The sequence below is a fragment of the Anolis carolinensis genome, chromosome 2, assembly GCF_035594765.1.
Source record: "Anolis carolinensis isolate JA03-04 chromosome 2, rAnoCar3.1.pri, whole genome shotgun sequence".
In the NCBI taxonomy this organism is placed as follows: Eukaryota; Metazoa; Chordata; class Lepidosauria; order Squamata; family Dactyloidae; genus Anolis; species Anolis carolinensis.
The window spans coordinates 136,682,856-136,695,350 of record NC_085842.1 but is presented as its reverse complement, the minus strand read 5'-3'; the positions used below and the strand labels follow the sequence as shown (position 1 = coordinate 136,695,350).

The 12,495-nt window shown below is 42.5% G+C and overlaps 1 protein-coding gene across 2 annotated transcripts in view; it reads right to left on the bottom strand.

Moving 5' to 3' along the window:
• The window catches only part of sphk1 (sphingosine kinase 1), a 49,196-nt gene that overhangs the window by 11,120 nt on the left and 25,581 nt on the right, over window positions 1-12,495 (bottom strand). For both annotated transcript variants that reach the window (XM_008104372.3, XM_062970637.1), the window contains exon 2: window positions 1,453-1,602. In XM_008104372.3, the coding sequence (XP_008102579.2) occupies window positions 1,453-1,602 (150 nt within the window). The remainder of the gene's footprint in view (window positions 1-1,452; window positions 1,603-12,495) is intronic.

The following is a 12,495-nucleotide window of genomic DNA, read 5'->3' as shown; positions in this document are numbered from 1 at the left end:
CCATTCTAATAGAGACAGTGGCTCTGATCTTCTATGATGGTTGCACAGTGCTGTGTTATGGTATCCTTGCACCGAATAGGAATGTTGCACATGCAAATGTGTATGGGCATCCATATGCACAACTTCACTGTATTTCTGTGACTTTGAACTGAATATAGACACAGCACATTAAGAAAAAATGTCCAACAAAATGTGTTAACACAAAAGCAGGTTTATGGCCCCCTGATAAACAGAATGACTGGCTATCCAATAGGGTGGCACTCAGTGATTTCATATTAATACAGACTGGTAACTGACATTCCCACAAACACCTGCTCTTTTTATCACACACACCTTCTCTACTTGCTCTTAGTCAAACATCTTCCAAGATCAGGTCTAACTAAAATTAGAACTGTTGTTCACGTTATCAGTGTAACTAGCCTCCAAAGAAAGGTATTTGGTCTTCTCCTCCTCCCCTCAAAAGAAGTAGTGAGATGAAATAACACACATGATTCAGACAGCTTGGACTATAGAAGAAACAGGCAGAACTGTGGTGGTGCAAGTTGTCAGATTCGCTTAGGTGGGAAGGCAAAATGCTGCAGTCTTTCTCCACCATGTACATGATTAGTGATAACACCTGGCTTGCACAGATAAGAATCTAGTCTTACAGCTTATATTCCGTGAGAAAGATTTCAAAAAAGGAAAAAGAGACACAAAGTTTCATGCAGACCTGAGACAGCATATGAGAAAGAACAGAACCTTGTAAAAACTTAAATAATAAATACCATGGGGGTAAACCGTCAACATTTCCAGAAAACACGACTTTATGAAAATGCCCATGCTAATAGGTGCAGAGCCATTGCTAAAAGGTACCTTTTATCCCCAAACTGGACCTACTCAGGAGGACAAGAAAGGTATTGAGAGATTCTGGGAAATCATGTTGTCACTCTCTCAACTAAAGGCTGGCCAAGGCAACTTCTTATCCACAAACCAGGCCATGAAACCCAAAGTGAAATGGAACTAATTTGGTTTTATTTATATCTTCCAAACACAGTAATTGGTAATAAAAATGTTCCTGTTTAAAGAATTTCAAGTGCCACAACAAACTGATATAATGCAGTATTTGATCCAATTAAGTTAAGAACCAAAAGAATTAGTACATTGAACAAGGGATGGGGCAAATCTGCAACCTTCCAGATGTGGTTGGAACACATGTCCCAACAGTCCTGGAAAAGTATAGTAAGGCCGAGGGATCACTGGAATGGCAATCCAATCACATTTGGAGGACCATAGTTGCCGGTCCTTGCTACTTGAAACAATAGAATGGTCCTACATCTCAGAAGTACCAGCTAGCTAAAGTCAAATGGGGTTAATCTAAAGAGAACAAATAAGTGTTACATTTCAGTTCGGGTCCTGCCATCTTCTCTCATGCTGTGAAGAAAGGAAAACAGCAATGGTCATGGGAATACTTACCAGTTACAAACAGGTCAAATCCAATGTTGGCTTCCTTCAGCATTGGCTGGACATGGCATCTGAACAGGCATGGAGCCCGGCCTGATCCGCTCTGTGGATTCAGCAGAACCATCACTCGACAGGGTCGAGGGAGGAGGCCATATGTTACTCCTGCATGAAGACACAAGAGGTGAGAGAGAGAACAGGAATCAGAATCACAGACTAAAACAATGCTGTGGTTGTTTATTTGTTCAGTCGCTTCCGACTCTTCGTGATCTCATGGACCAGCCCACGCCAGAGTTCCCTGTCTAAAAACAATGTCTTATGGAATTTGATGCCTTTCTTATTTGCTCCGGTAGTGCAGTTGCACATTCTGAAATACAAATACTCATCATGATTGGACCCATAGCCATGCATCCCAGGAGAGAGTAAAACTACAACTAGCAGTGCTTACCTCATAACCAAACATTGGTTCTATTAGCTTTCATCTCAAGCAAGACCAGGTAAAGCCATTGGGTCTTAACTGCAATTCAAGATCAAGCCACTCGAAAAGACTTAGTGTTACAATAATGACAGCTTACAATAATATATTGCTCCTGAAGAAATCCATTACTTCTCTCTATCCCCCCCCCCCCCCCCAAGCTTCTGTGAGAATTTCTGTAAAATTCAGAGGGATGGGTCTGGCAGAAAGCAGTGGCAAATAGGATCGGCGTCCTTGCTAAGCACAACGCTTTTTAAACCCCAAATCCCAATTTATATATGGGATGCCACAGACTAATCAATAAAATGACATCTCTAAGGCTGGAGGAAAGGGCAGGGAACTGACAGATAAAAGGAGTAGACTTGCCCATTTGTATATGTGGAGTCTTTAAAAAGAAATCACCTGTACTAATGAGGAATTCAACAAACAACTGGTATTCTGAGTAAGCTCTTTATATGATGCTTTCTATATTTGAAGAAGTAATGTAGATGATCTCAGAGAATTTCACAGAACAATTCATTCTATAAATATAAATCTTCTGGTTGATTTATAACTTAGCATACCATAACTTCATCTCATTTCTTCACTATTTTTTTCCCATGTCAGGAGCAACTTGAGAATCTGCGAGTTGCTTCTGTTGTGAGAGAATTGGCCATCTTCAAGAACGTTGTCCAGGGGATGCCCTGGTGTTTTACCATCCTGTGAGAGGCTTCTCTCATGTCCCCGCATGGGAAGCTGGAGCTGACCGATGGGAGCTCACCCCGCTCCCCTGATTCAAGCCACCAATCTTTTGGTCAGCAGTCCTGATGGCACTATATAGAATCATAGAATCATAGAATCATAGAATAGTAGAGTTGGAAGAGACCTCATGGGCCATCCAGTCCAACCCCCTGCCAAGAAGCAGGAAATCGCATTCAAAGCACCCCCGACAGATGGCCATCCAGCCTCTGCTTAAAAGCCTCCAAAGAAGGAGCCTCCACCACGGCTTCCACTGTCGAACAGCTCTCACAGTGAGGAAGTTCTTCCTGATGTTCAGGTGGAATCTCCTTTCCTGTAGTTTGAAGCCATTGTTCCGCGTCCTAGTCTGCAGGGCAGCAGAAAACAAGCTTGCTCCCTCCTCCCTATGACTTCCCTTCACGTATTTGTACGTGAAAACCCACAGATGCGAACATCCAAGATTCAACACTGAAAAATATTCTCCCCTATGGCCAAATCTTCAGGTTACAACAAAATTGTTTTCATGAGGAAAATTCAAAAAGGGGTCCTGTACATCATCTAACCAACTTATTGAAAGAGGGTTATCTACAGCATGGAGAGTAAGTCAAGTGCGAGATCATGCTCAGAATACAAACAACACCAACTATTTTAATTTCTCCCTCACCTGCAGTTACATCACCAAAGGCTTATAGGAATTCATTAGAAATACTGGTACATAGTTCAAAATATTCCTAGTTATAGGGGAAAACCAATATCTTTTTAAAGGACTAGAAATATCAGATACTAACTTCATGAAACATTAAAAACACAAACACACACAGATGGACACAACCAGACTCACAGGCCAATTGCCCCTTTGTAGACTGCATATATTGCATTTACATTCCAAAATTATTGAATTTACAAAGAGTACTGACAAACAAATATATTTTGATGCACTTCAACACCTGTAATAGCAGATTTGTTATACATACTATTCAGTGCAGATGCAAAAATCTGGGGAAACATGAAGACACCTGTGTGTATGAGAAAGAACATCTGTCTAATATAAAGAATTGAAGAGTGGGGGCCTAATCAGTCATTTGTTTTGTGGAATTCTAACCTTCTGCCCCATATTATGTTCTGGATATTAGAAAAGACAGATAATAATAATGAAAGAACTATACTGAAAAAAAGAAGTAGATCTAACTGCAGGAACACTGATTTTCTGGATCCGGCACAGTCTGGCTTTAGGTCGGGGCATGGTACCGAGACAGCCTTGGTCACCTTAGTTGATGATCTTCACCGGGAACTGGACAGGGGGGGAGTGTGTCCCTGCTGGTTCTGCTGGACCTCTCAGTGGCCTTCGATACCGTTGATCATGGTATCCTTCTGGGACGCCTTGCGGGTATGGGTCTTGGAGGTACTGTTTTGCAGTGGCTCTGGTCCTTCCTGGAGGGTCGGTCCCAGATGGTGTCATTGGGGGACGCCTGCTCGGCCCCACAACCGTTGACTTGTGGGGTCCCGCAGGGTTCTGTACTGTCTCCCATGTTGTTCAATATTTACATGAAGCCGCTGAGAGAGATCATCAGGAGTTGCAGGGTGTGGTGTCATCTGTACGCAGATGATGTCCATCTCTGTCACTCCTTCCCACCTGTCACTAAGGAGGCTGTCCAGGTCCTGAACCGGTGCTTGGCCGCTGTGTCAGACTGGATGAGGGCCAACATATTGAAACTGAATCCAGACAAGACAGAGGTCCTCCTGGTCAGTCAGAAGGCCGAACAGGGTTCGCAATCTGGGGGTGATCCTAGATTCATCATTGAGCCTGGAGCCCCAGGTCTCGGCGGTGGCTAGGGGACCCTTCGCACAGTTAAAACTCGTGCGCCAGCTGCGCCAGTACCTTGGGAAGCCAGACTTGGCCACCGTGGTCCACGCTCTTGTTACATCCCGTCTAGACTACTGCAACGCACTCTATGTGGGGCTGCCTTTGAAGACTGTTCGGAAGCTTCAATTAGTCCAACGGGAGGCTGCCAGGTTAATAACCAGAGCAGCAAACAGAGAGCACACTCTGTTATGCCAACTCCTCTGGCTGCCTATCAGCTACCAAGCACAATTCAAAGTGCTGGCTTTAACCTATAAAGCTCTAAATGTTTCCGGCCCAGCTTATCTGTCCGAACATGTCTCTTGCTATGACCCACCTCAAAGTTTAAGATCTTCAGGTGAGGTCCTGCTCTTGCTCCCGCCAGCCTCACAGGTGCAGCTGGTGGGGACGAGAGACAGGGCCTTTTCAGTGGTGGCTCCCCGCCTATGGAACGCCCTCCCCATTGAAGTCAGTCAGGCTCCCTCCCTCTTATCCTTTCGTAGGAAAGTTAAGACTTGGTTGTGGGACCAGGCCTTCGAACAACACTATAGGCATTATGTATTATAATGTGTGCTGGAACTCAATTTGATAGACTCGTATTTTTAGATCTGATTGCGCCTATCTGCTATTTAGTGTTGTATTTTATGAATGTTGCTGTAATTAATTAGTTAACTATTTTAATTGATTTGTATTGTATTTTATATTTTTATATACGTGTGTTTAATTGTAAGCCGCCCTGAGTCCCCTTTTGGGTGAGAAGGGCGGGATACAAATGTAATACATAAATCATGGCATTTTGATGCAAGTACCAAACTTGATAATAATAATTGAGGATAGCTTTGACGGTGTGGTAAGTGAATTAGAACCAGACATTCTGAGGACAGAGGTTAAGTGGGCCTTAAGAAGCATTGCTAATAACAAGGCAGCAGGAGACGACGGGATCCCAGCTGAACTGTTTAAAATCTTGAAAGATGATGCTGTCAAGGTGATGCAGGCCATATGCCAGCAAATATGGAAAACACAATAATGGCCATCAGATTGGAAAAAATTAATTTATATCCCCATATTTTTAAAAAATGCTAAAGAATGCTCAAACATTTGTACAGTGGCACTTATTTCACATTCCAGCAAGGTAATGCTCAAGATACTACAAGGCAGACTCCAGCAATACATGGAGCGAGAGTTGCCAGAGGTACAAGCTAGGTTTAGAAAAGGCAGAAGAACCAGAGACCAAATTGCCAATATCCCCTGGATAATGGAGGAAGCCAGGGAGTTTCAGAAAAACATCTACTTCTGCTTTATTGACTATTCTAAAGTCTTCGACTGTGTGGATCATAATGAATTGTGGCAAGTTCTTGGTGGTATGGGATACCAAGTCACCTTGTGTGTCTCCTGAGAAATCTGTATAAAGACCAAGTAGCCACAGTAAGAACAGACCACGGAACAACAGACTGGTTCAAGACTGGGAAAGGAGTATGGCAAGGCTGTATACTTTCACCCTACCTATTCAACTTGTACGCAGAACATGTCATGCAACATGCAGGGCTTGATGAATCCAAGGCTGGAGTTAAAATTGCTGGAAGAAACATTAACAACCTTAGATATGCAGACGATACCACTCTGATGGCTGAAAGTGAGGAGGAGCTGAGCAGCCTTCTAACCAAGGTGAAAGAAGAAAGTGCAAAAGCTGGGTTGCAGTTAAACGTCAAGAAAACCAAGATTATGGTAACCAGACTGATTGATAACAGGCAAATAGAGGGAGAAAATGTGGAGGCAGTGACAGACTTTGTATTTCTAGGCATGAAGATTACTGCAGACGCAGACTACAGCCAGGAAATCAGAAGGAGGAGAGCAAAGACCAATCTCAATAAAATAGTGAAGAGTAGAGACATCACACTGGCAATGAAGGTCCGCATAGTTAAAGCAATGATATTCCCTGTAGTAACCTATGGATGCGAGAGCTGGACCATAAGGAAGGCTGAGCAAAGGAAGACACTTTTGAACTGTGGTGTTGGAGGAAAATCCTGAAAGTGCCTTGGACCACAAGAAGATCCAACCAGTCCATCCTCCAGGAATTAATGCCCAGCTGCTCACTGGAGGGAAGGATATTAGAGGCAAAGATGAAGTATTTTGGCCACATAATGAGAAGACAGGAAAGAGAATGATTCTGGGGTAAATGGAAGGAAAAAGGAAGAGGGGCCGACCAAGGGCAAGATGGATGGATGGTGTCCTTGAAGTGACTGGCTTGACCTTGAAGGGGCTGGGGATGGTGATGGTCGACAGGAAGCTCTGGCGTGGGCTGGTCAATGAGGTCACGAGGAGCCGGAAGCAACTGAATGAATTAACAACAACTGAACTTGAGCCTGCACTTTTTGTCGTCCCTGGAATTAATGCCAGCCTCACCCTATGCTTCTTGCTGCCTCTCCATTTCACATTCTGCTCTTCTACCGAAAAGAGACATGATAAGGATACAGCTCAGTGATTTGCTGACCAATCTTACCGCTCTGAAGATCAGGGTAGCAATCAAAGCCTACAGACAGCTCAACACAAACAGTTTTTAAGACTGCTCTCCTTCCCACCCGCCCTGCACTCCATAGTAGCTCCCACATGATGCCTATTTGGCAAGCAAGAATGAGAAGATGTTGTGAGAAAGGATGAAAATGAGAAAATGTTTCTTTACACCCACCATCCTGGAGGATGTAATGAGGTAAAAAGCAGCTATGATGAAAAACAGCATTAGTCTAAAGGTGCCTAAAATGGAATTCAATTTAAAATATCCCTAAAATGGAAGATTACATTCAATCCTTGAAGGATGGCATCATGCCTCATGAAATGTTCCCAGTAGAAGGAAGACAAAACACAGATGCTCTGGTGCATCTAAATAGACATCAAAGAGGAAGAAGATAGTCATAAAATGGTAGAAAAACTCTTGAGCTAGCATCCTTTGATGTGCTATAACAAACTTTTTCCTCCAAGGTCAAACAATAATGTAAAGTTACCAGGGCTCCTGTCTTTTTCATAGTTTTCATAGGCCCCTTCTACACTGCCATATAATCCAGTTCAAAGCAGACAATATGGATTTTATATGGAAGTATAGAAGGGGCCATAGTTAGATCAAATCTGGAATATCAGCAACTGCTGGTAGAGTGACAAGCAAAACTGCTGAAATTCCCTCTTTTACACAACCATTGCGTCAGGTGCCCCTATTTCTTCTTCTTTCAACTGGGAACCCTAAGTGTTGGTGAGGGAAGATAGATGAAGTTTGCCATCAACAAGCAGCCTATTTATGAAAGACCTGACTTCCTCCAGAAATGGAGCCCTCTAAACCAAACAGGCATCAGCAGGATTCCAGCCCTTAAGTCCATTTTGAAGTATTTATAGAAGTATTTCCATTACAATTAAAAATCCTTTAAAAATCCCAGGCCAAAAACTTGGAAATGACTCCTTAGAAAACTACTTCTTAAGCCAGGTAATGCCCCAACTGAACGGCATCCTACTGAGATGCAGCAGATTGGTGTGCTAGGAAATGATGACTGAAGTGATGTCCCAATCATGGGGTCTAAGGAGAACAGTCTCCTCAGGGTCCACACATAACACTTTCTTTCAATGGGACCTGCAATCCTGAGAGTGCTGCAGCCATCATTTCCCCAGCACCCCAATCTATTGTGCCTCAGAACCTTTCAATTGGGGTGCTGCCTAGTTTATGTGTTAGGTTTTGGGGTCACAAATGGTCATTAGCAACATGAACATAAATCTCAAAAGTCACAAAAGATTGTAAATTGGGCTGACAATCTCACAAATATTGGATTTCCTATTTCAAATATGCCTTTACCTTAAACATTTTTCCTCAATTACTAGCTTCTTCATGTATTAGCAATAATTACAGATCCAAACCCTGTTCCCACTTTCCCCAGCAGACTGCTTTACACCCCATCATGCATGCTTCTTCCCAAAAGTATATGTATATACACACAGTCTACACACAGAACACAAATGCCTGAAAAAAATCCGCATTTCCTGTAAAAGGAACCCAGCTGAGTCCCAATCCTGACAGCACTTTGTATGTCCCATGAAACACACAGGTCAATTTGAATGTCAGGCACTGGTTTAAACCTGAAGCCTGCCAAGCCCAGTTTACAGCTCAGCAGCCAGTCATCCGTAGACAAATTAATGATATCACAGAGTTCCCCAAAGAAAGGCAGTATCACCACTCTGTCGCCACCTTTCCCTGTCTACAAGCAGACACGGAAGCTATGCTAAGAGCTACCATTTCTTTGTGAAAGCGCTGTCAGACCCAATTAGCCATGTGTGCCAATTATTTAGCAACATGTTGGTTGCTAGCTCACTTCACTGGACTGCAGCATCACAAAAACAAGGGCATCTCGGGCTCTGCCTCTGTATTTTTTGTTCTTAGTTGGGCATAACAGCACTTACGGTTGATGTGATCCTTAAAAACTATGAGTAACATGAATGAGTGAGTCTGAGGAAGAGCAGAAAGCCGAGGCTTGTGGTATCTTCTAACATTTCCAGATTCCAGTAAAGGCCCAAGGTAACAGCATCCTTCCCTTTGCCATCCCTGCCTGCCCAGCTCCCATTCACTCAGGATTCGTCCTATTTAAATAAGGCTCACTGATTATGTCAGCCTGAAGAAATCCCTTTTACCATTCTCTTTTCCACTCTCATGCAAATGTTTAAAAATGAAGCTGCAAACTTGTCCTCAGGCAGGGTTAGGCAGACTTCACTTGTGGGTTGCAATATGATTTTTTAAAAAGTATAACCCTGAAATGCATCTTTCAGAGCCTGGTGCAAAACTACATGTACTTTAAAGAATTTTGATCCTGGGAAATTGTTTGAAATAGCACATACCTCCAACTATCCTGATTTAGCAAGGACAGTTCCAATTAATTCTGTGACTTCCCATTTTTTCAGTTGTTTTTAAAACCCAGTTTCTCTCTCCTCCCACTTTCCCATTTTGTCCCCAGTTTACTTTGATTGCTGCATACTGTGTTATAAGTGCAAATGTGGTTTTTACTTTATTAAATTAGTAAAGGAAAGAGAGGGGAAGGGTAGGATTCTGTCCTCAGTAGGCTCAGGCAAAAACAAACTGCTGCAGCCTCTCCTAGTTTGCACGTTCTTCCTCATGAATACCTTTTGTGATCTTAACACACTCTGATGTTGTTTGGCCACAAGTATCCCAGGTCTCATCTGTACAATGTTGGAAGATACAGGGAAAGTACCAAAACCCTGGATAATTCATAGTCCTACATCACAGAAATTAATTCTTGGACTTCTCAAGTTTTCTCAATTTCTACAACATAACTGAGTATCAGAGGAAGGAAACACGTTTGTTGTTGATATTTTAAAATAACAAAGTCAGAAATCTTTTCAAACTACTACAGATGATCCAGCTTTAAATTCTGCCCACACACCTTTTAAGGACAACCCAAAAAAAAGACAAAGATCAAGTTTGCTAATTTCTTGATAGGGGCCCCATCTACACTGCCATATAATGAAGGTCAATGCAGTTTAGGTAAAGGTAAAGGTTTTCCCCTGATGTTAAGTCCAGTCGTGTCTGACTTTGGGGGTTGGTGCTGATCTCTATTTCTCAGCCGAAGAGCCAGCGTTGTCCATAGACACCTCCAAGGCCATGTGGCCGGCATGACTGCATGGAGTGCTATTACCTTCCCACCAAAGCAATACCTATTGATCTACTCACATTTGCATGTATTCAAACTGCTAGGTTGGCAGAAGCTGGGGCTAACAGCGGGAGCTCACCCCGCTCCCCGGATTTGAACAATTGACCTTTCGGTCAGCAAGTTCAGCAGCTCAGCGGTTTAACTCACTACACCACCGGGGGCTCCTCTCTGGGTAAAATAAAAACATAAATAATGAGACCCTATAGAATACAAAGGTATATGGTAAGTATATCTACACTGCTCAGTTACAGCATTTTGATACTCCTTTATAGGTCTGTCTGGTAAGCTGGCAAGGATTTCTAGGTACTGAAGCCCAAAACACCCAGAGGACCAAAGGCTGAAATCCATTGTCTAGCATTTCTCCTTCAACAAACTACAAATCCCAAGATTCTATGGATGAAGTTATGACAATTAAAGTGGTATCAACTTGCTAAAGTTGCTCTTCTGTTCCATGACAAGAGTACTTCAGAGCATTTAGAAGACATAGAAGAGGAAATGCTTCTGAAAACAAAAATGTTTTGTACAGTGTATTATTAAATTAGTCTATGCTCCTTCATAAACACTGATGTGTAGAGAAAATCATTACAATTTCCACAGAAGTGCAGATTCTGTTTGCTTAGTGTCTTTTGAGCTATACTTTCTAAAAAATTGATCTTTGCTTATCTGTTCAAGAGGGAAATCACATGTAGTAATTTTCCTTCATCCCTTCCTCTTGTTGCAAGCAAAGGTTTAACTTCAGGCCTTTCCAGTTGATTCACTGGAAGTTATTACAAAGTTGTAATATGTAATAGTCAGAACAGTTTTATCTCCTTGATCTGAAAGATAAGGGAGGTCAAGTAGCAAATTGTTTAGGATGACAACAAATAAAAGCAGCAGAGCTGGCAGTGCCCTCTGGAGAAGCTCCCCAAAGATACTGGCAAAGAAAGATAATTCAGCCCAAAGTCACTCGGAGCAAGGCAACACCTTCTGCTAAAGGTCTGTGGACTTGCATTTAACTAAACAAACAAGAATCCTACTGTGAAATGGTAGTGAATAATTAAAAACATACATCCCTTCTCTTCCCCACCCAGTCCCAATACTTGAGGTCAGAGAAACTGGCAAAGAGTGCAAGGAAGCACCTGTATTTGCTGGAATTCCATGGGAACTACCAGCCACACTGCGTCGTTTCCTTTGCTCTTGGGTGTAGCATAATCCCATCCACTGCAGGAATCCAAAATCTATCTAAAGCTATTTTAGGGGCAGGGAGAGAATGATACACAGACTCCTTTTCTTTTCAGTGCGTCGGAAATAGAAAGACTGTTTTAGACATATATGCATATTTCATGCACACACATCCTTCTTAGTCTTGTTCCAGACCAGGCTGCAGTATAGAGACAAATTCAGACAGCATAGTCAGCCTTAAGACTGCAGAAATAAAATGGGAAGCACTTCCCTCTCGATTTCCTATCAGTTCTCTGGGTGACTTAGGACTTTTCACTGCCTTGTTTGGAACATCTGGTTGAGGCGCAGAAACTAGCACAGCCTTGTCCCTTTTAGTCTGCAACAGCAGCAGGTGGCAATTAGAGATCCCGGCCCTGCCACCTTGGGAGAGCAAGGGTGGGATCCAACAAGGGTCAAGCCTGCCTGTCATATGTGTTATTTAATATCCAGATAATGAGACTGCCGGGAATCAGACTGTTCAGAGTGCCATTCTACTAAGGCATCCCCAAAGGATACAAAAAATGATGGCAATGTCAACGTGACAAGAATAATGAAACTAATGATGATGAGATTATTACAGGTCAATCAATGAGATTATTATAGGACAATTGAGCATAGATAATTTGTTCTTGGGTGGGGTGCTGCTTTATTTACAAAAATATTTTATCTTCATTTCTCTCATGTGCTTAACTGAACTATAGTACCAGAGCTCTCTAGCAAAGAATTTCAAGGAACTCACAAAAACTAAACACTCCAGGATCCTATAAGATGAAGTCATAGCTGTTAAAGTGATATCAAATTGCATTACGTCCACAACGGAGAGATACATACTATGGCAGAGCTAGAAACAGACTTGCTATGGGATCCTGGAATTGTAGTCCCAAGAACCTGGTGGATGCAGCAGAGAAAAATTAGGCCTTTCTGCCTGAACAGGTCAGCGTGCTCTTTCTGATATCTGAAAGAGTACTTCTGCTCACTGAATTGGCATTCAGCTACACTACCAAGAGACGTACCTGAGAATTCGCTGACATGTCAAGTAGCATCCATCAGACTAAACGAGGGAGCAAAAGAAAAAATAGAAAATTGCATGCTAAGTCCCTTTCCTTTTAAAAGACCTTCCAAAGTATCAA